The 27,530-nt window shown below is 42.8% G+C and overlaps 1 protein-coding gene across 1 annotated transcript; it reads right to left on the bottom strand.

Annotated features, from left to right (window-relative positions):
* On the bottom strand, positions 1-9,431 carry AQP8 (aquaporin 8). The gene is made up of 5 exons (XM_004373463.2): positions 9,172-9,431; positions 5,801-5,927; positions 3,124-3,338; positions 1,311-1,445; positions 1-63 (listed from the first exon to the last, which is right to left on the bottom strand). The coding sequence occupies exons 1-5, from the start codon at positions 9,411-9,413 to the stop codon at positions 15-17; spliced, it is 768 nt and encodes a 255-aa protein (XP_004373520.1). The 5' UTR covers positions 9,414-9,431; the 3' UTR covers positions 1-14.
* Between the last annotated feature and the right edge of the window lie 18,099 nt (positions 9,432-27,530).

The raw sequence follows: 27,530 nt of genomic DNA, 5'->3' as shown, positions 1-27,530 counted from the left end.
CCACCATCTCAGCTTCACCAGCCCTTTAGGATTAGGGTGGTTTTCCCATTACCACTGAATACTCTATAAGAAAGACAGCCCAGTAAGGTCTCTGAAACACTGGTGGAAAGACCCAGCCCTTCATCAAATATCTCCAAGCCCAGAATTTCCCAGAGAGATGCCTTCCTGAGCCTTTCCAACCTCAAGAGTCAGATCCCCTTAGAGAGAGAGAGAAAGTGTTTCCTGTTTGGTTTTCCAATCTTTTCCTGAAGATGCTCCTCTCTGCCGTTCTGAAAGCAACAGATGCTTTTCATGAAGCCACAAGTTAGGTCATGAAGGCTTGTGGGACTGTAGCTGGACAATGGCACAAGCAGTCTAGATCAGCCCAGCCCAGTACCTGCTCTCTCCCAGATGGTGGGAGACAAGCCCAACCTGTACCAAATCCAGACGCTAATCTCTGAACTACCTGGAACAGAGCCTACAGGACCCTGAGGATCCTTCAGGCTCACAAGAAGAGAGCCAAGGGTGAGCAGTCAAGCAGGATGGAGGGGGCCTTTGTAATTTTTTTCTCTCGAGGATTTCACTTATCCTTCTGGTAATATTATCCTGATGATCTGTTGCACAACCCTGGGGAGCACTACTCACATTGTATTTTATGTGAACAGCACCCCCTGATATGCATGCTCTTGGGGCACCATTTACATAGTTTTCCTGTGCAAATGGGGAGTTGTACAACACCCCTGTGGGGAACGCCTCCTCTCCTCACTCCAAATGGTTGTTCAGATAACACCCCAGTGGGCTCATGCTCCAGACCTAGCCAATAAGAGTGCCTTACCCTCATGGCCACAGTGATCCATTCAGAAATGGACATAGGACCCAAGCTGGGTCAGTCCAAACCAGTGAACATCAGACCAGAACTTCTGCCAGAAACAGAACAGAGGAAATCGTTATATTTCCTCTGGAGTTGCTAAACTGCTATGATATAAGCCTAGAGTGGCTGGTGAATATCTTGGCCTCTACTAGAGAGTTTGTTTGTGCATGAAGCCCACACAGACGAAAGCAGAGCCTAGGAGAAAAGCCAAGGCCTGAGGACATTGTTTGAGCTCCTACATGAAGCCAGTGCTACCTGTAAACTCTTCAGTTATGTGACCAGCTAATTCTACTAATTCATGACCTAAGCTATCTTGAGATGGATTTCTGTCACTTGCAACCAAAGGTCCTAGAGAAAGCTATATTCTTTGCCTCTGAAGAAGGTTCCTTCTTCCTTTCTCCAAACCCAAGTGAGAGCCCAGCCCTCTAGCCCTGGACTTTCTTAGCTGTCATGCCCTTACCTGACGAGCACTCCTACAAACAGACTGCCCAGGAGCGGGCCCAGCCAGTAGATCCAGTGGAAGTCCCAGTGGTTGGCCATCACAGCGGGTCCAAAGGCACGGGCAGGGTTCATGCAGGCTCCAGACACAGTGCCCCTGTAAACACCCAGCCACACCGGTCAAGTAAGGTCCCAGCCAGGCCCTAACTCATCTCAAGTTCATTTCCTCAACTAGGCCTGGGTCACGCCATGCAGAAACCATTCTAAGTTACCATATCGTAGGCTCCAGGGTGTATCCCAAAGAAAACATAGGTAAATAAATTGTTAGTACTAGGAAGTGAAAGGTTTGACTCCTCCTTGAGCATACAGCCTGCCACTCCCCTACACATCCTTCTAGTAAAATGACCAGCATACTGGTGATGGCAGGAAGAGAAGATAGAAGTAGGTCCTCTCCAAAGTCTATAAAGCAAAGTTAACTATGGGAATTTTGGAGTCACACTGACCTAGGTTCAAAACCTTGTTCAGTTATTTCTAGCTTTGTGACCTGTTTAACTTCCATGTGCTTCAGTCTCCTCATTGGTAAAACTGGGCTGAAACTACCTATCTCACAGGCTGTTGTCAGGAGTGAATGAGAAAATGCATGGCTAGCCTCATGCCCCACATATAATTCACATGCAATAACCTAACTATAATCTGGCTGAACCAGATTGAGACCTTATTGTGCCACAAGCTTGGGGCCCAGGGTCTGCTATAGGGGGACTTTTCCTCAGGTGCACCTTTCTAGTTCTGGCACCTGTATTCTTGACCTACTCACTCAGGTGGGGTCCCGCAGACTTTACCGTATCCCATTCATGCCCAGTAGCCAAAGTCAAAAAGCTTGTAAGTGAACCAAATGCCATTATAAATAAATAAATAAATAAAACTATTGCCACTGAGTTGATTCCGACTCATAGAAGCCCTATAGGACAGAGTAGAACTGCCCTATAGGGTTTCCAAGGAGCAGCTCACAGATTACAACAGCAGACCTTTTGGTTAGCAGCCAAGCGTTAAACCACTGCGCCACCAGGGCTCCTCAAATGCCCCAAGGAGGCAGCAAAGCATTGCTCCAGCTTTACATGCACATTCCTCAGCCCTCCCTAGACTCCACTTCCCAAAAGATGACAGTATATCTGGCCCAGGGGAAAGACTAGACTTGATTCTGCACCCAAAAGAAAGGAAGGAATTGGCCATCAGAAAGAGACTTCCTCACCCCCTCTTGTCCCAGATCTGTCACTTAATTTTCCACTGTCCAATGACCTTAAATATGCCACTTCTGTTTTGCCTGAGCCTCAGTTTCATCATGTATAAGATGGAAAGATAACCCCTTGCCTCCTTAACCCTCTCCCACGCCAGCTAAAAGGCTGCAAAATCAGTGAGACAAGGAGTGTGGATGCTCTTTGTAAGCCAGAGGCTAAAGCCAAGCTGCCCACCAGCTGAATGAACACATCGGAAACTAGAAAATTTCACATAAATATCTGTATTTCTGTCTTTCCTTGACCAGAATTGAAAGAAGAGTCACTCCAGTCCCACACTCCTACCCAACAACAATTTACTAGAGCTGAGTAGTGGTGGCCTCCTTTAGATACCACAGTCCCCACCACTCCCTGTTGTTGCTCAATGCCAGTCTACTTCACCCATTTGCATTGTCTTCCCAACCCCTATTGGCAGCTGACCCTCAGGTAGGCTCTGCAGGCCTGGTGTCCTCCAGAATGGAGACTTGGCCAAGTGTGGGCACTGTCTCCTGTTTGATGGAGCCCTCCCACAGTCCCACAGCCCCACAGCCAAGGGGAGCTCACCCAGCCAGGATAGCCACAATGACGGAGAAGCCAACGAAGAAGGGGGCCAGAGTGTCCTGGGTTTTCTCATTGATGACGCCCATGCATACGACCAGAGCCAGCAGTATCGTCAGGATGACCTCGGCCACCACTGCCCCCACCACCTGCCCCGGCTCCTGGACTGTCACAAAGGCCGCCCCCGATGCATTCCAGAACTTCTCCTCGGAACTTAATGCCTGCGGAGAGAAGCAGCTCCTCCTCACGTGGGGGCAGAGAGACGGCTGGGAGCTGAGGGGAGGGGGCCCAAATGCCTGCCCCCATGACCAGTGGAGGGTCATGGTCAAACCTAAATGAATCACACCGTGCAGTCAGACAGATCTGGGTTCCCATTCCAGCTCTGCCACTTTTTGCTGTGTGATTCTGTGTGAGCCTCACTTTACTCATCTGAAGGCTGGACATAGCCCAGCAGTGGCTCCAGGTGTTGTGGGCCTGAAGCTGACATAACTCAGATGACTCTTTGAGAAAAATAATACAAAAACATCTTATTTTGGCATTAAGTTTATGTTAGTGGTGGTGGGATAGTTTGAAAAAGAATTTGATTGCGCAACATGAAGAATGTAATCGATGCCACTGAATTATACATGTAGAAGTTGTTGAATTGGGGGAACAAAAAAAGAATGAACCCATGGGGAAAAAAAGAAAAGCATCTTACTTTTGCAACTCTACAAACACAAATGACCAGGTTAACACATTCCTGGACCTTGTCAGGGTCTTGGAAGGGGCTGTGCAAGGAGAGTCCAGAAGCTTCAGCTCAGTCAGCTTCATCTCGGCTCTGCTGCTGACCAGCTTGTCTGAACTTGGGCAAGTTACTTACTTTTTTGTGCCTCTGTTTCCTCACCTGTAAAATGGGACTGATAACAATAGCTCCTAGCTCACATGTAGAGCCCTTGGAGTATCTGGCACATAGTGAGTGCTCTCCGAGAATTGCAGTTGTTAGGAGAGTAAGTGAGAGGATGAATGTAAAGTGCTGAGCCAAGGGCTGTGCTCAGTGACTGCTAGCAGCTGCTCTGTCCTTGTCAAGTCCTTGACAAGTTTGCAAGTGGCAGGGCTTGAGTCTGGGCACTCTTCCATAGAGAATCAGAGCAGGAAGGTGTAGCCCCCTAGTCTACAGACAGGGAAACAGGCTGCGGGTCTCAAATGAGGACATGGGGAGACCTGGGCACGGGAAGACAGTAAAATGGGATTTAAGACCAAAGTCTGCAGCTTGTACAGCTATAGACCAAACCCCACCCAGGCTGACAGGGCTCCCCCATTCACCCCCACACACCCACTACCCTCCTCCACACACACACACACACACACACACACACCAAGCAAAGGCCCCTGGTTGAACTGAGACTTAAGGAAAAAAGGCAAGAGAGGAAGGGAAGGAGGGAGGGAGGGTAGGAGGAAGGAAGGGAAGGAGAGAGGGAGAGATGGATAGAGGGAAGGAAGAAGGGAGGGAGGGAGAAGAAGAGAGAGAGAGAAATAGGGGAAGCCAGGGCAGTGTTTTGAAGGTTTAGGCTGGTTGGAGACCTGACCATAAGCTTGGTCAAGGGAGGGAGGCAGGCAAGAAACTGTTAACCTAGAGAAGATTTCCTGACCACCAGGCAAACATCAAAGAGAGCTATCACTCCACCCACACTTCTCAAACTTTAACTTGCACACAGATCACCAGGGTATTGTGTTAAAATGCAGATTCCGATTCTGTAGTGCTGAGGTAGAGCCTGAAATTCTGCATTTCTAATCAGCTCCTGGAGAATGCTGATGTTGCTGGTTCCCTGGGCCACATTTTGAGTAGCAAGGCCCAGGGATGATAGTGAGAACTTCCTTTGGTCCTTTGCAGGGGCAGCTCTAGCCAGGCTGGGAGAGGGACATGGGGAAAATGATTCTGAGGGTCCAGGGTTCATGGAGTTATGTTATTGTTGTTGTTGAGTGTGCCAAGTCGATTCCGACCCACAGCGACCCTATGTGACAGAGTAGAACTGCCCCCTAGGGTTTTCTTGTCTGTAAGTTTTATAGGAGCGGATCACCAGGTCTTTCTCCTGCCCAGCCAAGCACTTAACCATTGTGCAAAGAGAGCTTGTCTGTATTTGGGCTGGGACCCTTGACTAGCTCTAGCCACCAGGGCTTTTTAGGAGTTATGTGTATAGGTATAAAAGTTCAGGGGATAGCCTTCCTGTTGGGTTGTGAGGATTCCAAACAAATGGAATACTGACTCCCATCAGGTGTAGAGTAACTCAGTTTAAAGGCAAGCAAACTAGAGAACAACTGCAAAGTTAGAGCAGGAGTTTCTTATGGAGAATTATCTTATCCATTCCTGTATTCTCACTCAGTGCTCAGTGAGATATTTGTAGATTGAATGAATGAACAAATGAATGAAAAAATACTTAAACTATCCAAATCCACTCCATCACAAAAAATGGGGTCAGGAAGTGAAAACTTACATCCTGGATTTTGCCCCTGGTCTGTCCAGGGAAAGGTTGCGTCCAGACACGAGGGCCTTTTGAGTGTCCCCCTCCCCAGTAGTAAAGGGATTTGTTCCACTGGAGGAAACCAGCAAAGAGTAGGACAGTTCCCCACCCCCCTCCCAAACACACCCCTCGAGCAGCCCCATCAGAGCTGGAGCCACCAGCCCAGCTCCCTTGGGGTCACCCACCTTGGCCAAGGCAGCCCCGATCAGCCCTCCACACAGCTGGCAAATCCAGTAGGGAAAGAGCAGTATCAGGTTGAGGCCTCCAATCAGCACAGCCACCAGGGACACTGCAGGGTTAAAGTGTCCGCCACTGGAACCAGCAAGAGAAGAAAGAAGTCATGAGGCCAAGATCTAGGGCTGACATTGGGGCTGTCACCTGAGGAAACGTGTCCCAACCAGCTGCCCAGGCAGTCTTTGCAGAGCCAGAGCCAGTCGAGGCATCACGTCTCCCCCATTTTCCTGAGGTGCCAGGGGTGGGATGAGGGATGTGGGGGACAGCCAGGAAAAGAAGAGCAGCCCATTTCCTGCCCTAAGCCCAGACCCCAGGATAGCCCTAGAGGAAGACCATGTAGGAAAACATTCCTTAACTCTCTACAAACCCCCTCAGTGCTCGCTCTAACCCCTTCAGAGATATGGCCACAGAACGAGACATGGGCCAGACTGAAACCCCAGGCTCCCAATTAGTAGCCCAAGAGAGGTATTCTGGCCTCCCCTTAAAAGTAACTAGGCCCTGAGAAGGCAGAGAGGGTTCGGAGCTGGTTGAATGGACACAGGAAATCCCGGGTGGAAAGGAGGAGTGTGCTGTCACAGTATAGGGAGAGCAGTTAGGGTCACATGACAATGTATGTATAAATTTTTGTATGAGAGACTAATTTGAATTATAAACTTTCACTTAAACTATGACAATATAATTAAATAAATAAAAGTAATTAGGCCTAGCTACAAATAATAATAAGAAATTATAAAAGAGAATTATATGAGTACAAAAAAAAAAGTAACCAGGCCCTGAATAAGAGCTATTAATTGGTTGAACTGCTCAGCCAATAAAACCCCTATTTTCTACCTGAGGCTGAAAGTAAGATTAGGATTGAGTGCAATGAGATATTAAGAGTTCAGGATAGAAATGAGACTCAGGGGTGGGGTCAGAAGCTCATGATTAGGTTAGAGATTGGGCTCTGGAGTTTGGGAAGTGGATGGGATTGGAGGTCAAAAGCAGGGTGAGCTGGCCAGCCCCTTGATCACTCATGGGTAAAGAGCCTTCCTTTCTACCAAGATGCTCAATCAGCCCAGATCTCAGAGCCAAGGGGCCCCCCAAGTCTCTGCTACTCCTCAATATCTTATCTAGTCACATTTTGATGGAAAAAATATCCTCAGAGTTTAGTCCACTAAATCCCTCTGGTCCATCAGGAATAATAATTAAAAAAAAAAAAAAAAAAAAACAGTTACCATTGAGTTGATTCAGACTCATGGCAACCCCATGTGTGTCAGAGTAGAATTGTGCTCCATTAGGGTTTTCAATGGCTGATAATTCGTTTTGGAAGTAGATCGCATTCTTCTGAGCACATTAACCATTGTACTACCCAGGAATTCCTCAAAAGACAGAAAGTGACCCTAAGGCCTCCCATGTCACAAAAAAAAGCCCAAGTTCTCCAAATGGGCCTGCCCACCTCCTTGTGCTGAGACTGGACAGAGGACCTTAGCTCTGGATAAAAGGAGGCCTTACTCTTTACCCAAGCACCCTGATGCTCCAGGACCAGCTGCCTCCAACTTGTTGGGCTCAGCCCAGTGCCCAGGCCCTTGGGTGAGCTTCATGAATTATTGGGAAGCACTAGCTGATGCTCAGGCTCAATAAGTAGGGGCCAGGGAGATGGCCAGGAAAAGGGGTCAGTTGGTCTCAATTTGAGTCCATGACCAAGCTTAGCCTGACTCTGCCAAAGAATAGAGATGGTGGAGGATGGGGGGGATGCTGACCTCTCCCAGGAGAATGCAGAGTTAGAAGTCTCTCAGGCCATTGACATCTCCTTCACCACCTCCCCCAGCCCAAGTGAAGAAAGAAACTTATCCTCAGAGTATGGCTCAATCCGGAGAAGGCTAGACCATCTGAGGACCACACATGTTCCCTAGACTCACTTCACACTTAGTAACAGCAAAACAATCAAGATACATTGTTAGTTCACTCATTCATTCACTCAACAAATATTTATTGAACAGCTACTGTGTACCAGGGACTGTGCTGTGTGCTTTACATACATTGTCTTGGATGCACTCAACAGCCTCATAGCTGCTCAATAAATATTTGTTGAAAAAGCAAATCACTGAATAAAAGGTTGATATTACAGAGAGGCACTGGACTGCAGTGCATAAGAGATGTTCTCTCCAGCCAGCTGGCCTGGGTTCAAATCCAAGCTCTGCCAGCTCTAGGATGTTGTTAGTATCAATAAATTATTACTCAATAAGCTATTATTACCCCCATTTATACCACTGTGCACAGAGAGGTTCAGCTACTGGCTCTGATCACCCAGCTAAGTGATACAGGTTGCATTCAACCCTGGACCATTCTGAACCAAAGACCATGAGCTTTTATTCTACCTGTAGCTTCCCTTGGTCGTTTAAAGAGAGACATTAAATTTCTCCATCTTCCTATTCTGATTTTCTGGGAAAGAAAATTTCAATTTCTTTATTCAGGTCTATTTTCCGAATGGGGTTAAATACAGACCAACTATGTCCTAGATATTGGTCATTACCGTGGTTCTCCTGGGAACCCACTGAACTCCCATCTGCACTGGCAGAGAAGGCTAAAGGAGCCCCTCCCCTGTCCCGGCACCTCTCCTCTGCTCACCCTTTGGCAGGCTGGAATGCTGCAGGTGTGTGCGCCCAAGTGGGAAAACCCCTTGGTCTACTCTTCTGCACGTGTCTGCATTCCCATAGGAAGCCCCTAGGCTGGACTAAAATCCCCTTGCCAAGAATAACAGTAGCACTGAAGGCAATACTGATTGAGCACCTAATATGTGCCAAGCTCTTGACCTTATTTAATTCTTGTGATTCCTCCATGAGGCATATGGGTGAAGGCGATGGAGCCAGTCAGGTAGGGCTTGATTCCTGGCTCTGCGGCTAACTAGCCATACAACCATGGACAAGTTGCATGGTTTTTCTCTTCCACAGTTGTAAATGGGAATAATCATATTACTTACACCATGGGGTTGTTGTGAGGACTGGAAAAGTTAATATTTATAAAGTGCTTGAATAGTGCCTGGCACATGGTTTAGCACTATGTATGTGTAGGCTTGAAAAAGAAAATAATTTTTAAAACAATCTATGATTCCCATTTTATAGGTGAGGAGCTTTGGGTTTGGAGACTGGCTTACCCAAGGTCCACAGAGCTCATAGGCTGCAGAGTGAAGCTTGAACCCAGGCAGTCAGACTCCCCATCCCACACTCTCATCCTCAGTGCCTCCTGGAATCCTGAGTGTGTGCCCAGGGGTGCCTGCCAGCAGCTGTGCCCACACCCAGCTCCCCAAATTACCTCCAGGCTGATTGCTTGGTGCTCGTCTTACCTGATGTTCCCCAATATGGCAACGACAAGGCTCAAGGCCAGCCCTTGGGCCAGGGCCGGCTCCAGTGTTCTAGTGTTCTGCTGGTTCTGGATAACCGACAGGCACCCAATGAAGATGAAGAGGGTCGAGCCCAGCAGCTCGACCAGACAAGGCTGCACAAACTGCTTACACCAGGGCACATGCCACCAGCCACTCATGCTTTGCTCCTTCACCTTGCCACTGCCAAATTCAAGGTCACACATGGATACAGTTGCCTGCAGAGGGAGAGAGAGAGAGTGGACACGGGTGGGAGGGGAGCCCAGACAGAAGGCCCTAGCCCTTCAACCTGGAACGAATTCTCAGCAACCCCATATGCTGCCAGGAGGGAGAGGAAGATGCCGGGGGTGGGCTCACCTCTCCAGACATCAGAGCTGAGCTGGGACAGGACCCAGCTCCTGCCTGAGCTCCTGGGAAGCCCGCACCTGCTGTGCTGACCACTCTTACCTCCAGGACGGGAGCCACAAATCCCATGACAGGTTCTGCCCCTTTTAAAGGGCTGCAGAGGCTCACCAAGGGTGTCAAGAAAGCAAGAAAGCAATAAAGCTCAGGTGGGAGGTGGCTCTGAGGCCCAGAAGAGGAAACTTTTTTTTTTTTTAAATCTCAACAGGGCAGGGCAGGAGAGGGGGTGTTAAGGATTGCTGAGCTTTCTGCCAACAAGGGGAAAAGGCAATGGCTTGGCTATGTCACCTGAGGAGTGCAGTTCAGGCTTCGCACACGAGATGGAGTGCCCAGCTCCCCGACTCCCCTCAGTCACTCTCCACTGCTCAAATGAGACCAGCATAGGTGGCCTGAGGAGGGCCTCAGTGGGCTGGGACTGCATGTGTTAACCAACACCAACTTCATCCTCAATTATTTTCCACGTACTCCCATGGATATCTCCTCCTAGGAGGCCCCCACACTTCTGCTCACCCAGCTAGCCTGATCCAAGACTGAGTGTATAGACAGACGACCAGTTCACTGTAGGTGAAGGGCAGCAGGGGCTAGCGAACAGCAGCACGGCACAGGGGTAAAGCCCATGGACTTTGGAAACAGGCTGCCTGGGTTTAAATCCCACGTCTGTTATGAACTGACAATGTAACTTTGAGCATGTTACTTAACCTCTCTGTACCTTAGTTTTATCATCTGTGAAATGGGTATTATAGTGATAGTACCAATGTCACAGAGTTGTTGTGAGGTTTAAATGAGTTAGTCTATGTAAAGGGCTTATGACAGTGCCACACAAATGCTAAGTACAATACCAGTATCTGCTAATTAAAAATATACATTTACGTGTAACTCATATTTATTGAGCACTTTCTGTGTTCCAGGCACTGGGCTAAATATCTTATATGTATTATCTCATTTAAATCTCACAACAACGCTATGAGATAGGTACTATTATGATAGCCGTTTCATAGATGAGAAAGTGGAATTTAATGAAGGTTAAGTTTCTCAGGGTCACACAGCTTTTGTGACTGTAAAATTGTGGGCTAAGTCACTACACTCCTTTCTAAGTCTTTCTGAGATGGATGGATGGATAGAAGAAAGGAAGGAGGGAGAGAGGGAGGAAAAAAGGAAAGATGGGTTTCCTTATTCACCCATTCAACAAATATTTAAATACTTACTGTGAGGCATCACCGTTCTAAGAGCTGGCTAGAGATGTAGCAGCAACAAGACAAGCAAGGATTCTGCTCTGCGCTCACAACTATTATCTGAGTGTTTATATGCATAGAGGTAAATAGAGAAATAATGTAGAGATAAGAGAATTCCAGTGATAATTTTTATCATTTATTGACTACTGACCACATGTCTGACGCTGTGCCAAGCACTCTGCATAGAGTCAAAACAACCCTGTGAAATAAATCCTACTATTTATGATCCCCATCTTTGGATGATAAAAATGAGGCAGAAAGAAGTTAAAGAACTCATCCAAGGTCATGTTAAATAAAAAGTAACTGCTTTAGGAAAGAAGTGGATACATCTGGACAAGAGTTGTACAATTTGTCCATGCTTTGATCACAGGCAGTCTGGGAAAGCTTGGGGTTTGCTCTTTTACTGATTATTTTTAGATCTGTTCTCTCCCTCCACCATTTCCCACAGGACGTTGTGTAAGATGTTGCTTCCTGTGTCCCTGTACATGGCAGCATAAGATGGTTGTCCAACCCCCAATTTCCCCATCTCCCTCATTCTTTGCCCAAGTCCTATCAGTGCTAACCAAAAAAACAGTTGCCATCGAGTTGACTTCAACTCATGGCAACCCCGTGTTTCAGAGTAGAACTATGCTCCACAGGTTTTCAATGTCTGTAATCTTACAGAAAGGAACCTTGGTGGTGCAGTGGTTAAGCTCTTGGTTGCTAACCAAAAGGTCGGCGGTTCAAACCCACCAGCTGCTCTGCAAGAGAAAGGTGTAGCAGTCTGCTTCTGTAAAGATTACAGTCATTGAAAACCCTATAGAGCATAGCTGTACTCTGTCCTATAGGGTCACTATGAGTCAGAATCGACTTGACAGCAAAGAATTTTTGGGGGTTTAATCTTACAGAAGTAGATCACCAAGCCTTTCTTTCATAGCACCACTGGGTAGGTTCAACCTTTCGGTTAGTAGCCAAGAGCAAGATGTTTTCACCACTCAAGGTCCTGACAGCGCTGCTTCCTAAATATTTCTCTCCTGTCTTTGTTCAAGCTTTCATTGGTTCTTGATTTGTCTCTTGAAGAAAGCAAACTAACATTTATTATACACCTGCTGAGTGCTAGGCCCTGCACAGGACACCTCACACACATTCTTTCAATTAATCGTTACAATAACTTGTATTTTCCCCATCTCACAGGCAGGAACTCTCTGCTGGTATTACTATAACTCCCCACCTGGTCTTCTTGCCTCACCCTATTTTAACCCGTTTCTGTAGTGCTGGGAGCCAGCAGGGCACAGTTTGACACTTGAGTCCAGGTGTGGGAATCAGACTTCACCCACTGCCTTCCCCCTCAGCCTCAGTTGCCCTGTCTATACAAACGGACTAGCAGTTGTACCTATCCCATAGTATTGTTGTGGAGATTAAATAAGACAATGCACTTAGCACAGTGCCCAATTCAGAGCAAGTGCCTAATAAATGGTAACTATTATGCTCTATGTGGTGCAATGGTTAAGAGCTCAGCTGCTATCCAAAAAGTCAGTAGTTCAAATCCACCAGCCACTCCTTGGAAACCCTATGGGGGCAGTTCTACTCTGTCCTATAGGGTCACTATGAGTCCGAATCAACTCGACAGCAATGCTTTGGGGTTTTGTTTTGGTTTATTATGCTCTGTGAATCCCTTGGCTACTAACTGAAAGGCTGACAGTTCAAATCTATCCAGAGGTGCCTCAGAACAAAGCTCTGGCAATCTGCTTCCAAAAGATCACAGCTACTGAAAACTCTACGGAGTACAGTTCTACTCTGTAATACATGGGGTCACCATGGGTCAGAATCAAGACTTGATGGTAATGAGTTTGGGTTTCTTTTGTTTGTTCTTTTTTTTTTTTTTTTTGGCTTATTATGCTTTGTATTTGTCAGAGAAGACTAAGATCTGTAACAAACAATCCCAACATTTCAGTGACTTAACATAATAAAAATTGATTCCTCGCTCACATAATAGTTCAAAGAGGGCTCGTCACCAAATGGTAATTCAGGGATCCAGTCTCCTTCTATCTTGTAGCCCCACCATCTAGGTACTCAGATCTTCTCCATCAGCCATCAAATGGGGGAAGAAAGAATGTAGAGGAATGTGCAGGAGATTTTTAAGGGCTAGGCCTAGAAATGGCAAATATCACTTTCATCCATATTTGATTAGCTAGAACTCAATCACTTGGCTTCACGGGACTGCAAAAAAGTCATGGAAATGCAGTCTAGCTGTGTGCCCAGGAGGAAAAAGAAAGGCATTATGTGGACGCTGTGCAATTCCTGCTATGTGATGTTGTTGTTGTTGCACCCCATTCTGTCAAACTAATCGCATCCTTCCCTGGACTTGAAATTCTCAGAGACCTCTCATGGCTTTCAGAGCAAAGCCAAGATCCCTTAGCTGATCACACAGGCCTTGATTCCTAGCCTCTGACTCATCTCTTGCCAAGTGAACTCTATAAACAATTTACCGGATGAGCCGCACGTCCTCACCCCTCCCTGACTATCCTGTTCCTTCTATTTGGAGTCCTCATATGCCCTCTTGGTCAGCTTCTCCTCATTCAAATGTCAATTCAGGTATCGTGTCCTCCCTGACCCTTATGCCAATTAGATGTCAGTCCTCCTAGACACTCTTTTCCCTCGCTAGAGCCTGGATAGGATTCAGTATGTCTGAAACCAGTGTCTCTCCAGAGAAAATCTGAAAGTCATTCAGGTGAAAAAAACATTTCCACTGCACTAGGTTTTTCACGTGGCATGATATCTCCATATAGGTCCCTGAATAGCTCAAGTAGTTTTGTAATCAGTTGCTAACCTAAAGGTTGGTGGTTGGAACCCACCCAGCGGTACCACAGAAGAAAGACCTGGTGATCTGCTTCTCTAAAGTTTACAGCCAAGAAAACCCTACAGAGCAGTTCTACTCTATAACACAAGAGGTTGACATGAATCAGAATCGACTCAACAGCAATGGTGTTTTTGTTTTGTTTGTTTTAAAATATATCTCCGTAAGCTTTGTACCATTCTACCAAAACCACTGGACCATTAAATAGAAAAATGTATGAGCTAGGGAGGTAGTACCTTCTTAAGAAATTGTTTAGCTGACAAACTTCCCAGTCATCCAACCCTAGGTATGGCTGAAATGACCAAGGCCTCTAGTTTTTATCCCTGTCTGAATGGCAACAGTTCAAAAGTCTCTGCATCTGTAAGCACGTGTCTGCCATCCACCACGAGGACCAGGAGTGTAAAAGCACATCACATTTTACACTAGGATACCACCTGCCCTTTCTTGCATTGATGGCTGCAGTGTTGTGCAAGAATGTGATGCAGCCATCTGAGACCATGAGGTGCAACTTGCCAGAAGAGGGATCCTTGATGACCTCACCAGACCAACAGAACAACCCCAAGACCACCTACTCCAGAGTTCTTGTTAAATAATAAACCTATGGTTCTCACATTGTATGCCATGGCACTTCAGGAAGCACAGTGAATTCACAGAGGGGCTGGAGGACATGTTAAACTTTCGAGGGAAACACAGTGATGCTCAGTATCTGTCAGCCACTGCACGAACCAGTTCACAGTTTTCATGTTAGATATCCCTGCATTCCTTTCAATGACGGTGTATCTTTGCAAAGCTGATTTCACGGCAGTTGCTATGATAAAAAGCAAGTACCACATGAAAATCAACGTGGGAAAGGAAATGAGGGTGATCGTGTTAGACCCGATTCCAAGGTTTGAGAAATAGTCAGTGCCCTAAATTACCAACGTCCCATTGGTGAGTAAATGTAGTTGTTTAAAAATGAAATGACAATACTTTTCTTTTGATTGAGTTTTGCATTGTAGCTATTTAAGAATGAAATGAAATATAAATAAAATATTTTTCCTTTCAATTTATTTTTTTTCTCAAATGGACACTAAGTTGTTAGGAAATAAATACTTACAAAGTTTTTTGGACCTAACCCATAACTCGTTACCATCAAGTCAATTCCAACTCATAGCAACCCCATGGAGTTCAGAATAGAACTGCACTCCACAGGGTTTTCAATGGCTGTAATCTTACACCAGCAACCTTCCAATTAGCCGAGAGCGAGCAAGCCGTTTGCGCAATCCAGGGACCTTTTTAAACTAACTACTTGATAACAGAATTGTTAGGTATTCCTTCTGGCGTAGCAGTGCCATAAACCAAGAAAGTTTGGGAGCCTCTGAAATAAACAATATATGCCCTTCTGTTTCTGGCACTGGTAATTGAGTTTTGTATCACTTGCTGCAGAGAACATCTCTAGCTGACACCCTCATCCCTAGAATTCCTGAGACATGAAGCTTTCTGTTTAATAATTTCTTCTTGAAAGTGGCCACCATTTATAATGCAGATGCTTGATAATTCAGGCAGATCCTGAGATCTGTACTCTGTGGACAATCACAGAACCTTAAAGTGGGACCGCCCACTTTCTTCTGAAACTGAAAAACCAAACCCACAGTGAGTAGATCAACCCTTTAGGACAGTGTAGCACTGCCCCACAGGGTTTCCAAGAATTTGAACTGCCAACCTTTTGGTTATCAGCCAACCTCTTTAACCACTATGCAACCAGGTCTCTTGTGAAACAGTGGCTTTTTCCAACCTAAATAACTGCAGTTTTCTTCAGTGTATGATCACTTGGAGCTCAGGGCAACTTAGCAGTTAGAAATGAGTCCAGATTTCACCTTTTGTTTGCTCAAACTGCAGGTTCAATTTGAACCTGAGTAACTTCCTTTCTCACAGAAACCACCAGCATGCTCTTTTGTCCCCTGCAGTGTCAAGTTCAAAGTCTTTCAAGTCAGTAGTAACCAGACACATTGGCTAGTTCAGAACTCTTTACATCCAAAAAGTCATTAAACTGAGAAAACAATCCTGTAAACCTGATCAATAAGGTTTCATCTCCTCGTCATCTGCATATTTTGAACAACAACAAAAATGGTGGTGATATGAATAAACCAAACATGGTATATCCACACAATGGAATATTACTCATCCATGAAGAGAAATGAAATCCTGATGCATGCCACAACATGGCTGAACCTTGAAAACATTCTGTTGAGTGAAATAAGTCAATCGCCAACGGACAAATACTGCACGATTTCACTTATATGAAACAGACAAATGTATAGAGACCAAAGCTTATTAGTGGTTACCAGGAGTGGGATGGAGGGGGAAAAGGGAGCTTTTGTTTGGGGGACATTGACTTTATGTTAATGGTGGTAGAACAACTTGTGAAAGGATAGTGATAAGGGTTTAACAATAAGAAGAATGTAATCAATGTCACTGAATTTTACATGTAGTAATTGTTGAATTGGAGAATGTTTTGGTGTGTATATTTTTGCCACAATTTAAAAAAAAATGGTGATAATGATAGCTACCATTCACTGAGGATCTACTACGAGCTTGGCACTATGAACGTTCTTTACATGAATACTCCGAACATTTGCATGTCTTCTTCTGGGACCACCGTTTTCTCTATCATACTAATTAAATAACTTTACAGAAGAAGGAAATTCAGTGGTCAACAAACATGAAAAGGCATTTAATCTTACAAAAATCCAGAAAATTCTCAAATGAAAGCAACAGAAATGCCACTTTGGCCATTAAATTGGCAGACATCTTTTAAAGTGATTGGCATCCAGTACTGACAAATGAGGAAAAAGAAATTCATACATTGCTGGTGTGTGAATTGCTGCAAAATTTTAAAACAAAATCTTGCAATTTTTATTAAATATTTAAATACACATGCCCTTGGATCCAGCAAGCCTCATGTTTGTAAATTTATTCTATAGAAATAAAAGCTACAGTAGGTAAAATTCTGTGTACAGAACTACTGATTTCATCATTGTCTATAATGAGGGAAAAAACTGGGAACCACTTGAATGGTCATAATTACGGAAACAGTTGAACTAAATAGAGAATATCTATTCCACGTTAAATGTCTATTTTTCAGTGTTGTGCTGAACATTCCATAGTTTCCCTCAACAACACACCTTTGAACAGTCTGTTTTCTTAACCATTCCCAAAATAAAAACCCCACCATTTGCCATTGAGTCGACTTCAATTCATGGCAACCCCGTGTTTATCAGAGTAGAACTGTGTATCAGAGTAGGACTGTGCTCCATAGGGTTGTCAATGGCTGATTATTTTTTTCTCTTTTCTTCCAGAGATATCACTTGTTTTTCAGAATTCAGAATTCCTAGGAAACATTGGCCAAGACACACTAGGGTAAGGAAACATTTCCTTAGGATTTCAGGACCACAGACAATTGCTCATGGGTGAGGGACAGGGCAACACCTTCATCATCCTATGGCACACCTATGCTCTCCAGAACAGAGAGATGAGTAAGGGATAACCTCATGAACTTTACAGTCAAATCAGGGAGATGTGTAAGGCACATAAATAACTGTTACATAAGGAATAATGTGAAGGCAAAAGCCACATTCGGATAAACTGCCGTAGAGTTTATGGCTGGCATGGGTGACTTGACCCTGGGCCAGAAGAAGGCTGTACCCCCTTGGCACAATGCCAGGAATTCCGACAGGATGCGAAGTCCTTTGCATTACTCATCATCCTCTTTGGGAACACAAATGCCCCAGTGAGAATTAAGTGTCATACTTATCCATGAGGCCCCCTGGGAATTCAGCACCACAGGGCAATGGGAAGGGAAAGGTGGCATGGCCAAGTGGGGTCCCAGCCAACAGCTCAATGGAGAGGTTCAAGGGCATGACCACGTCTGGTTGGAGCTACAAGGTCTCACATGTGGGTGAGCCAGGACTTGCCCAGCTCATGGTCAAGTGACACTGAGCTGTCATGGAAGCAAGACTCAGGCAATAGGAGCAATGGGGAAAGGGTAGACAGGAACAAAACAGGCAGTCAAGGGCTTCTGTAAGTGTGCTGTGTAGTCAGGAGATGGCTGGTTAAATAAGAAACAGCAGTTGAAACCTAGTTGGAGGAGTCAATGTGAGATGAGGAGGGGGTTTAAATTAAGACCACAGGTCTAGGGGCCCTGGGATGTCAATGGCTAACCCCAGGCACAGCAGAGTTCAGCTCTGCTATTTCATTTAGTCCTCGCAACACAACAGTATAAGGTATTATTATTATTATTATCCCCAATTTACAGATGCGGACGTTGAGGCCCAGTGAGGGAAGGGGCCATACCCGGGGTCACACAGTTAGGAATGGTGGAACTAGAATCTAGCCCCAAGTCTACGTCCAAAGCTGGTGCCTTATTTCTTTAAACTTGGTGAAATGTCATCTTACAATCTTTTTTTTTTTAAACTCTTTAGGTTGGACAACTCACTGTGCAAACTACTTTATTTCCATAAACATGGTTATACATACATACAAATAGAATAAAAATATGCAGTGTTAGTATAGCTATATTTCTCAGCTCTACATATTTGTATCTTTCTGCTCAGGGGAAATACAAACAATCCTATCAACCTGAATAAGAAGAAATTTATCTTTGGTATATAAATTGCTATCAGGTGAAATAGCTTCCAGGTAAAGATAAGGTATACCTTGTTTTCCAGGGAATTCTTAATTTAAGTCTAGGAGTGAATAATGTGCTAAAATCAAGACACTCAGTTCCTTGATAGGTGGTAGTGGTTTTTTGTTGTTGTTGCTTTTCTGGTTTTTTTTTTTTTTTTTTTTTTTTTTTAAGGTCTTGTAAGACCCAAATGTATTGCATAGAAATTTATATTGGGGTTCAAAACCATGGGTGAAAGATATCTAAATGGTGTTAGGAAGCTGGCTAGCCTCTTTCAAAAAACAAATAAAGTTGGCTAGGGTTGCCGTGAGTCAGAGTCAACTCTACAGCAACTGGTTTTTTATCCTTATTATGCAAATAGGCCACCTGGGTGGTGCAGTGGTTAAGAGCTCGGCTGCTAACTGAAAGGTTGGTGGCTGAAATCCATTCAGAGATGCCTCAGAAGAAAGGCCAGGCAATCCACATCTGAAAGGTCTCAGCCACTTAAAACCCTATAGAGCATTGAGAGAACTGTTGTTGCTTATTTTTAAATTATGTGAAGAGCACTTAAAAATCAATGTGAAAAAATCACACAGAAAAATAGGTAAAAGACACAAACAGGGAATTCATTTAAGTACAATAAACATGTGGAAAGGTATTCATAGTAACTAAACAAAAAAATGAGTGTCAGAACATCAGTGAGGTGTCATTTTTTCACTTATTAGACTGGCAGCTTAAAGAGATTGGTAATAGTGTCAATAAGGATGTACTGAAACCGGCTCTTTTGTGTATACTTGATGAAAATATAAATACATAGTTTGATAATATGTAAAATACCATACGCTTTGACACAACAATTTTATCTGTAGGAATTTATCCTGGAGGGGTAAAGGATAAGCATGAAAAGATTTACACACAACGATGTTCATTGCCATATTGTTTATAATAGCAAATTAATACGGAAATAACATAAGTGTACATTAATAGAGGACTCCTTAAGTAATTAGCTTTAAAAATGATAATGTGAATTAGGAGTTGGCAAACTACGACCTATGGGCCAGATCTTGCTAATTGTCTGTTTTTTTATGGATTGTAAGCTAAGAATCATTTTTACATTTTTCAGAGGTTATTAAGTACTTACACAATATCCTAAATTTTGCCTCTTGGCCCACAAAGATTAAAATATTTACTATCTAACACTTTAAGAAAAAATTGCCACCCCCTGGTATAGATCTCTATGTACTGTTGGAGAAAAAATTTTGGCATGAACATGCAGTTTATGAAATAGCATGTCTGTATGATTTCATCTATGTAAAATTGAATACATATACAATATGTGATGTTCTTCACAGACAGATGTCTGAAATATAGTCATCAATGTATTAATTGTCACTATCTTTGGATGGTCCAAAATATATTTTTTAAATTCTGCTGATGGTCATAAAAGAAGACTTACGTGTTCAACAGGTAGTCATCCATGCAATGATTCAGAAACCAGGTTCTTATCATCATTTTTATACCTTGGGTGGCCAGAGAAGGAGAACAGAAAAGGTAGAGAAGCAGACCCACTTCTAAGCCACATCAGCCCAAAAGTGACCCATTGGTGAGAAGTAGTCACATGACCACATCTTAGATGCAAGGGGGGCTGGGAAATGTTGTCTCAGACTGGGTAGCAGCTTCCTCCCCAACACTGTGGAAGGGCAGCATGCATCTTTGGAGGCTAACTAACTAAATCACCACAATGAATTTCCTAAGGAAATGTAGACATGTGAAAATATTCAGGGGATGTCAAAAAAAGAAAAGAATTAGAACTATCTCTGCTAGATACCAAATAACAATAACTGAAATAGATGAAATAGTTTAGAACTGGAGAAGAAATAGATAATCTATTGGAACTGACTAAAAAGCCTGGGAATATTCTCAAATATTTTTGGAAATTTAGTTTATGATAAAGGTCACATTTCAAATCAGTGGTAGAGTAGGGACAGTGGGCTAGCTTTTTGGGAAAGAAATGAAGCTAGAACCTTATCTCTCTTTTTATAACAAAATATTTTCAGATAGACCAACACATAATTAACACATAGTTAATTAATTTTTACTGTTGGAATGGGAAAGACCTTCCTGGGCAGGACGGACAACACATAAAATACACAGAAAAAGATGAATAAATAATTTTGACAGGTGAAGCCAACATGGCGCTATACACAGAAGCACCATGCCATCCCTCTGCAGCAAAGACTTGAAAAACTAAGTAAAACAAATACAAACATCAACCCTGAAATGCTAAGCATCAAATGAAGGAATAAAGAACTCTATCAAGCACCGAATGGAATAAGAAACTGACAGAGAACAGAGAACAAGGAGAGCTAACGTTAGCTGGAGGTCCCCTACCAGCTAACGAGGCACAGATTCACCGTCTTGGACTACAGCCACCAAGGAACTCGGACAAGGAGTACAGGAAGGCAACGTCACGGAGCTCCCAACAGGAGACAGAGCACCTGGTAACCAGGGATACACGCTTTCCTACCCTCCACCTTCTTCCTTGTATGAAGCCTCTGCCACTTTCCAATGGGCCATGGTCACTTGGCCAGAAAGACACCGGCTCACTACTGTCCAGATTCATCATCTTGGACCTCAGCCACCAAGGACTGTGGAGAGGGAGTATGGGAAGGCAAATTCACAGAGCTCCCAACAGGAGACAAAATACCTGATAACCAGGGATACTTGCTTTCCCACCTACCCCCCTTCTTCCCTGTATGAGGCTTCTGCCACTTTCCAACAGGCCATGATTGCTCAGCTGGAGAGACATCATCTCACTGTCACCACCCCCCAACACCGACTGGCCCTTTCAGTGCTATTTTTGTTTGTTTGTTTGTTAGTTTTGGGCTTTTTATATTGCTTCTCTCTTTCTCTTCCTTCTTTTCCACCTAGCCCTGTGCACTGCCCCCACCTCTTCTGGAGGGGCTGTGCTGCACAAGTTGGCTGGAGAGTCACTGTGTGCGGCCTCCTAGGGTCTGTGCCACCCTCACAGACTGGCTCCCTCACACCCATTTTATTTATTTATTTTTCTTTTTTGTTGCTGTTGTTTCTTCTCTCTCTCTCCCTTTCTTCCTTTCCTTTCTCCCACACACCTAGCCCTGTGTGCTGCCCCCCCTTTTTGGTGGGTTGTGCTGTACCACTGGGCTTGAGAACCTCTGGCGCATGGTATCCCTGGGTCTGTGCTGCCCCCACAAGCCAAGTCCCTCAGCACCATATTTTTCATTTTTCTTTATCTTTCCCTTTCTCCCTTTTCCTTCTCCCTCCCACCTAGACCCTGTGCTGCCTTCACCCCTTCCTGACAGGCCATGCCATGCCACCTGGAGAGAAAGACATCAGTTGGCTGCCACCCCCATTCCACCCTGCAACCAACAGCCAGCTTCCCCACCACCATATATTTTTTGTTTGTTGCTTTGTTGGTTTCTCCTGTCTCTTTCCCCTCTTTCCTTTACTTTCTCTTGTCACTTAGTCTTGTGCACCACCCATGCCCCTTCTAGACAGGATGAGTCATGCCGCTCAGCTAGGGAGCCACTGGCACACAGCCTCACCAGGTCTGCCCTGTCCACATTTGCTGAATCCTACTGTGCCACCATTTTATTTACTTTTTTCTTTTTATTTTTTCCTCCATTTTTTCTTTACGTTTTAATTTTTGCTCTTTGCTTTCACTCACCCACACAGCCCCACACATCACATTCTCTCACTTCCCTCTTGCCTATCTGCACTGTCTGCTGAGTGCCACACCCCCCCCCCCCCGAGCAGCACCGATGTGGTCCCCTGGACCCCATCCTGCACTGCCCCACGGCCCCATCTTGTAGGCCCCAGTTGATGCTGCAAACTACCCATCCTCACCCCTTCATGTCCACTGCACCATAACTGGTCCTACCCACCTGGACAATGTGGTGAGAAGTATTGTTCCCACAGGAGAGCAAGCAACAAAATACACCAAGCCTACTTGCCCAGACATAAACAAACAAAACAAAAAAGCAAAATGAAACAAACAAATCTACAATCAATAAATGAAGAAAATAATTTCTGAATGTCCTGGAGACAGAGACAATACCAAAACACATTTAAAAAACAAGACAGGATGGCTCCAGAGAGCAACCAAAATAAAACACCAGATGAACTTTGGGTAGAAGAAAAGGCACTGGAACTACCTGATAGGGAATTCAAAACACTAATATTCAGGGTTCTCCAAGAGAAGAAGGAAAACACAGACAAAAATAGGGAAAAAATAGACACAGTCATGGAAAATATAGACAAAATCAGGGAAAACACAGACAAAGCAATGGAATAATTCAGGAAAATAATACAGGAACAAAAAGTCAAAATAAGTAAACAACTAGAAATCAAACCAAAACAGCAATTAGAAATTCATAAGACAAACAACAAAATTTCAGAAATGGACAGTGCAATAGAAAGGTTTAGGAGCAAACTTGAAACAGAGGAAGACAAAATCAGTGAAATTGAAGACAAATCCTTGGATCCACTTTGTCTGAGGAAAAATTGGAGAAAAGAATGAAGAAAAATGAAGAAACCTTGAAAAAGATGTGGGATACAATCAAAAGCAAAATCTGTGTGTGATTGGAGTTTGAGAACAGAAGGAGAATATGGAAAACACAGAAAGATTTACTGACAGAAAACTTCCCCAATATCATGAAAGATGAAAAGCTGACCAGCCAGGAAACTCAATGGACCCCATATAGGATAGACCCCAAAAGAAAATCACCAAGACATATCATAATCACACTTGCTAAAACCAAAGACAAAGAAAGAATCCTGAAAGCAGCTCAAGAAAAACGAAAAGTCACATACAAAGGGGAAACAAGACTAAGCTCTGATAACTCAGCAGAAACCATACAGGCAAGAAGGCAATGAGATGACATATATAAAACCTTCAAAGAAAAAAACTGCCAACCAAAAATAATATATCCTTCAAAACTCTTGCTCAAATATGATAGTGAAACTAGGGCATTTCCAGATAAAAAGAAATTAAGGGAATATGTAAAAACCAAACCAAACTTACAAGAATTACTAAAGGGAGCCCTTTATTTAGAAAACCAACAACATCAGACAACAACCTGAATCTAGGACACAAGTCAGCATCAGCCACATACCAACCTTTATCTCAAGGATAAAGCAAAACTAAAAGATTTACAACAGGGAATCAGAGTTGTCAATCTGTAAATTACGACAATGTCAGAACAATAAAAGAGAGAATAAGTGGTGTAGGTATAGAACTTCCAAATGGAGAGGAAGTCAAGGCAATATAAAGTAATAAAAGACTGGTTTAAACTTAGGAAGTAGAGATAAATTTCAAAATAACTATAAAGAAACTTAGCAAACCTACTCATGAAAATAAAGAAGAAAAACATAAAGTCTCACTAAACACAAAATCTACAAAAGTGAAAGAAACGAAAAAAAATCCACAAAAGGAATTCAGCACAGAAGAGTAAGAGGAATAAAGAAAATGTCAGCACCACAAAAAGAGCACTACAAAATGACAGCAATAAACTCACACGTATCAATAATTACATTGAATGTAAATGGCTTAAATGCACCCATAAAGAGACACAGAGTGACAGGATGGATTAAAAAACAGGACCCATCAATATACTGTCTACAAGAGAACACACCTTAGAAATAAAGACATAAATATATTAAAAATCAGAGGAAGGAAACAATATATCAAGCAAACAGCAACAAAAAAAGAGCAGGACTGGCAATACTAATCTCAGATACAATGACTGTAAAACAAAATCCACCATAAAAGATAAGGAAAGACATTATATAATGATTAACAGGATGACCCTGCATGAGGACACAACCATAATAAATATCTACACACCCAATGACAGTGCTCCAAAATACAAAAATAAACTCTAACAGCACTGAAAAGAGAAACTGACAGTCCCACAAAAACAGTAGGAGACTTCAACACACAGTAAACTCAGTAAAGGATAGAACATTGAGAAAGAAACTCAACAAAGATGCAGAAGATCTAAAGGCCACAATCTACCAACTTCATCTCGTAGACATATATAGAACACTTCACCCAAGAACAGCAAACTACACATTCTTGTCCAATACACATGGAACATTCTCCATAATAGATTACATTTAGGTAACAAAACAACCCTCAACAAAATCCCAAACATTGAGATAATAGAAAGCATTTTCTCTGATCACAAAGGCATAAAAGTAGAAATTAATAACAGGAAGATCAAGGAAAAAAATCAAATACATGGAAACTAAATAGCACCTTGCTTAAAAACCATTGGGTATGATGGACCATAACTACCACTGCCTCCACCAGACTGAGTCCAGTACAAATAGATGGTGCCTGGCTACCACCACTGACTGCTCTGACAGGGATCACAATAGAGGGTCCTGGACAGAACTGGAAAAAAATGTAGAACAAAATTCTAACTCACAAAAAAGACCAGATTTACTGGTCTGACAGAGACTGGAGAAACCCCAAGAGTATGGCCCCTGGACACACTTTTAGCTCAGTAATGAAGTCACTCCTGAGGTTCACCATTTATCCAAAAATTAGACAGGCCCATAAAATAAAATGAGACTAAAGGGACACAAAAGCCCCAGGACAAGCACTAGAAGGCAGGAGGGAACAGGAAAGCTGGTAATAGGAAACGCAAGGTCGAGAAGGGAGAGTGTTGACATGTCATCGGGTTGTTAACCAATGAAACAATATGTGTACCGACTATTTAATGAGAAGTTAATTTGTTCTGTAATCTTTCATCTAAAGTACCAAAAAAAAAAAAAAAACCACTGTGGGTAATAGAATAAATCAAAGATGGAATAAAAAAATTCCTAGAATCAAATGAGAATAAAAACACATCATACCTAAAACTTTGGGACACAGCAAAGGCAGTGCTCAAAGGTCAATTTATAGCAATAGATGCACATATCAAAAAAATAAGAAAGAGACAAAGTCAAAACATTAGCTATACAGCTAGAACAAATAGAAAGAGAACAACAAAAGAAGTTCACAACGACCAAAAGAAAGGAAATAATAAAGATCAGAGCAGAAATAAATGAAACAGAGAATAGAAAAACAATAGAAAGAATCAACAAAACCAAAAGTTGGTTCTTTGAAAGGATTAACAAAACTGACAAACCATTGGCCAAATTGACAAGAGAAGAACAGGAGACGATGCAAATAACCCAAATAAGAAATAAAATAAGGACATTACAACAGACCAAACTGAAATAAAAATGATCTAACAGAGTACTAGGAAAAACTATATTCTAACAAATTTGAAAACCTAGAGGAAACGGACAAATTTCTAGAAACACAGTACTTACCTACACTAACACAAACTGAGGTCGAAAATCTGAATAGACCCATAACAAGAGAAGAGATTGAAAAGGTAAAAAAAAAAAAAAAAACTTCCAACAAAAAGAAAGCCTTGGCCCAGATGGCTTCACTGGAGAATTATACCAAACATTCAGAGAAGAGCTTGCACCAGTACCACTCAAACTACTTCAGAACACAGAAAAGGAAGGGATACTTCTGAGTTTATTCTACGAAGCCAGCATAACCCTGATACCAAAACCAGGCAAAGACACAACAAAAAATAAAATTACCAACCAATATCTCTCATGAATATAGATGCAAAAATTCTGAACAAAATTCTAACCAATAGAATTCAGCACCATATAAAAAAAAATACACCATGACCAAGTGGGATTCATACCAGGTATGCAAGTATGGTTGAACATTAAAAAAACAATCAATATAATCTACCACATAAGTAAAATAAAATAAATGAATCACGTGATCATCTCAATCGAAGCCAAAAAGGTATCTGATAAAGTCCAACACCCATTCCTGATAAAAATTCTCAATAAAATAGGTATAGAAGAGAAATTCCTCAACATAACAAAGAGCATCTACACAAAACCAACAGCCAACGTCATTCTTAATGGAGAGAGGCTGAAAACACTCCCCCTGAGAACAGGAACAAGACAAGGATGCCCTTTATCACCACTCCTATTTAACATTATGCTGGAAGTTCTAGCTACAGCAATAAGGCAAGAAAAAGAAATAAAGGGCATTCAAAATGATAAGGAAGAAGTAAAATTATCCCTATTTGTGGATGATATGATACTATATTAGAGAACCCAAAGGACTCCACAAGAAAACTACTGGAATTAATAGAAAGATTCAGCAGAGTAGCAGGATACAAGATAAGCATACAAAAATCAGTTGAATTCCTATATACCAATAAAGAGAAGGACAAAAAGAAAATCAGGAAGGCAATATCATTTCCAATAGCCCCTAAAAAAATAAAATACTTAGTGATAAATCTCACCAGGGACGTAAAAGACCTATACAAAGAAAACTACAAAATACTACTGCAAGAAACCAAAAGATACCTACATAAATGGAAAAACATACCATGGTCATGTATAGGCAGACTCAACATTGTGAAAATGTCAATTCTACCCAAAGCAATCTACAAATACAATGCAATCCCAATCCAAATACCAACAGCATTCTTTAATAAGATGGAAAAACTAATCATTAACTTTATATGAAAAGGAAAGAGGCCTTGGATAAGTAAAGTACTGTTGAAAAAGAAGAATAAAGTAGAAGGACTTGCACTACCTGACCTCAGAACCTACTATACAGCTACGGTAGTCAAAACAGCCTGGTGCTTGTACAATGAACAGAATGGAGAACACAGATGTAAATCCATCCACCTACAGTCACCTGATCTTCAACAAAGCCCCAAAGTCCATTAAATGCAGAAAATACAGGCTTTTTAACAAATATTGCTGGCAAAACTGAATGTCCGTCTATAAAAAACTGAAACAGGACTCATACCTCACACCATATACAAAAACTAATTCAAAATGGATCAAAGACCTAAATATAAAACGCAAAACTATAAAGATCATAGAAGAAATAAGAGGGTCAACACTAGAGGCCCTAATACACGACACAAATAGTATAGAAACCATAACTAACAATACACAAACACCAGAAGAAAAGCTAGATAACTGGAATCTTCTAAAAATTAAACACTTATGCTCATCAAAAGACTTCACCAAAATGAAGGGTGAGACAGTACACAATACTGGGGAAACTAGTACAACTTGTACAAGGAAAGGTCATGGAAGCTCCATAGACACATCCAAACACCCTGAG

Source organism: Trichechus manatus, unplaced genomic scaffold (genome assembly GCF_000243295.1).
Source record: "Trichechus manatus latirostris isolate Lorelei unplaced genomic scaffold, TriManLat1.0 scaffold00024, whole genome shotgun sequence".
Taxonomy (NCBI): Eukaryota; Metazoa; Chordata; class Mammalia; order Sirenia; family Trichechidae; genus Trichechus; species Trichechus manatus.
The sequence above is the reverse complement of the archived record's forward strand: the minus strand, read 5'-3'. Positions and strand labels throughout refer to the sequence as shown.

Coding starts and splice junctions, on each gene's coding strand:
- AQP8 (XM_004373463.2), bottom strand. CDS start 9,413: ATGTGTGACCTTGAATTTGGCAGTGGCAAGGTGAAGGAGCAAAGCATG. Junction 5,928..9,171: donor GCCATATTGGGGAACATCAG/GTAAGACGAGCA, acceptor TGCTGGTTCCAG/TGGCGGACACTTTAACCCTG. Junction 64..1,310: donor TTTGTAGGAGTGCTCGTCAG/GTAAGGGCATGA, acceptor TCTTTCTTATAG/AGTATTCAGTGGTAATGGGA.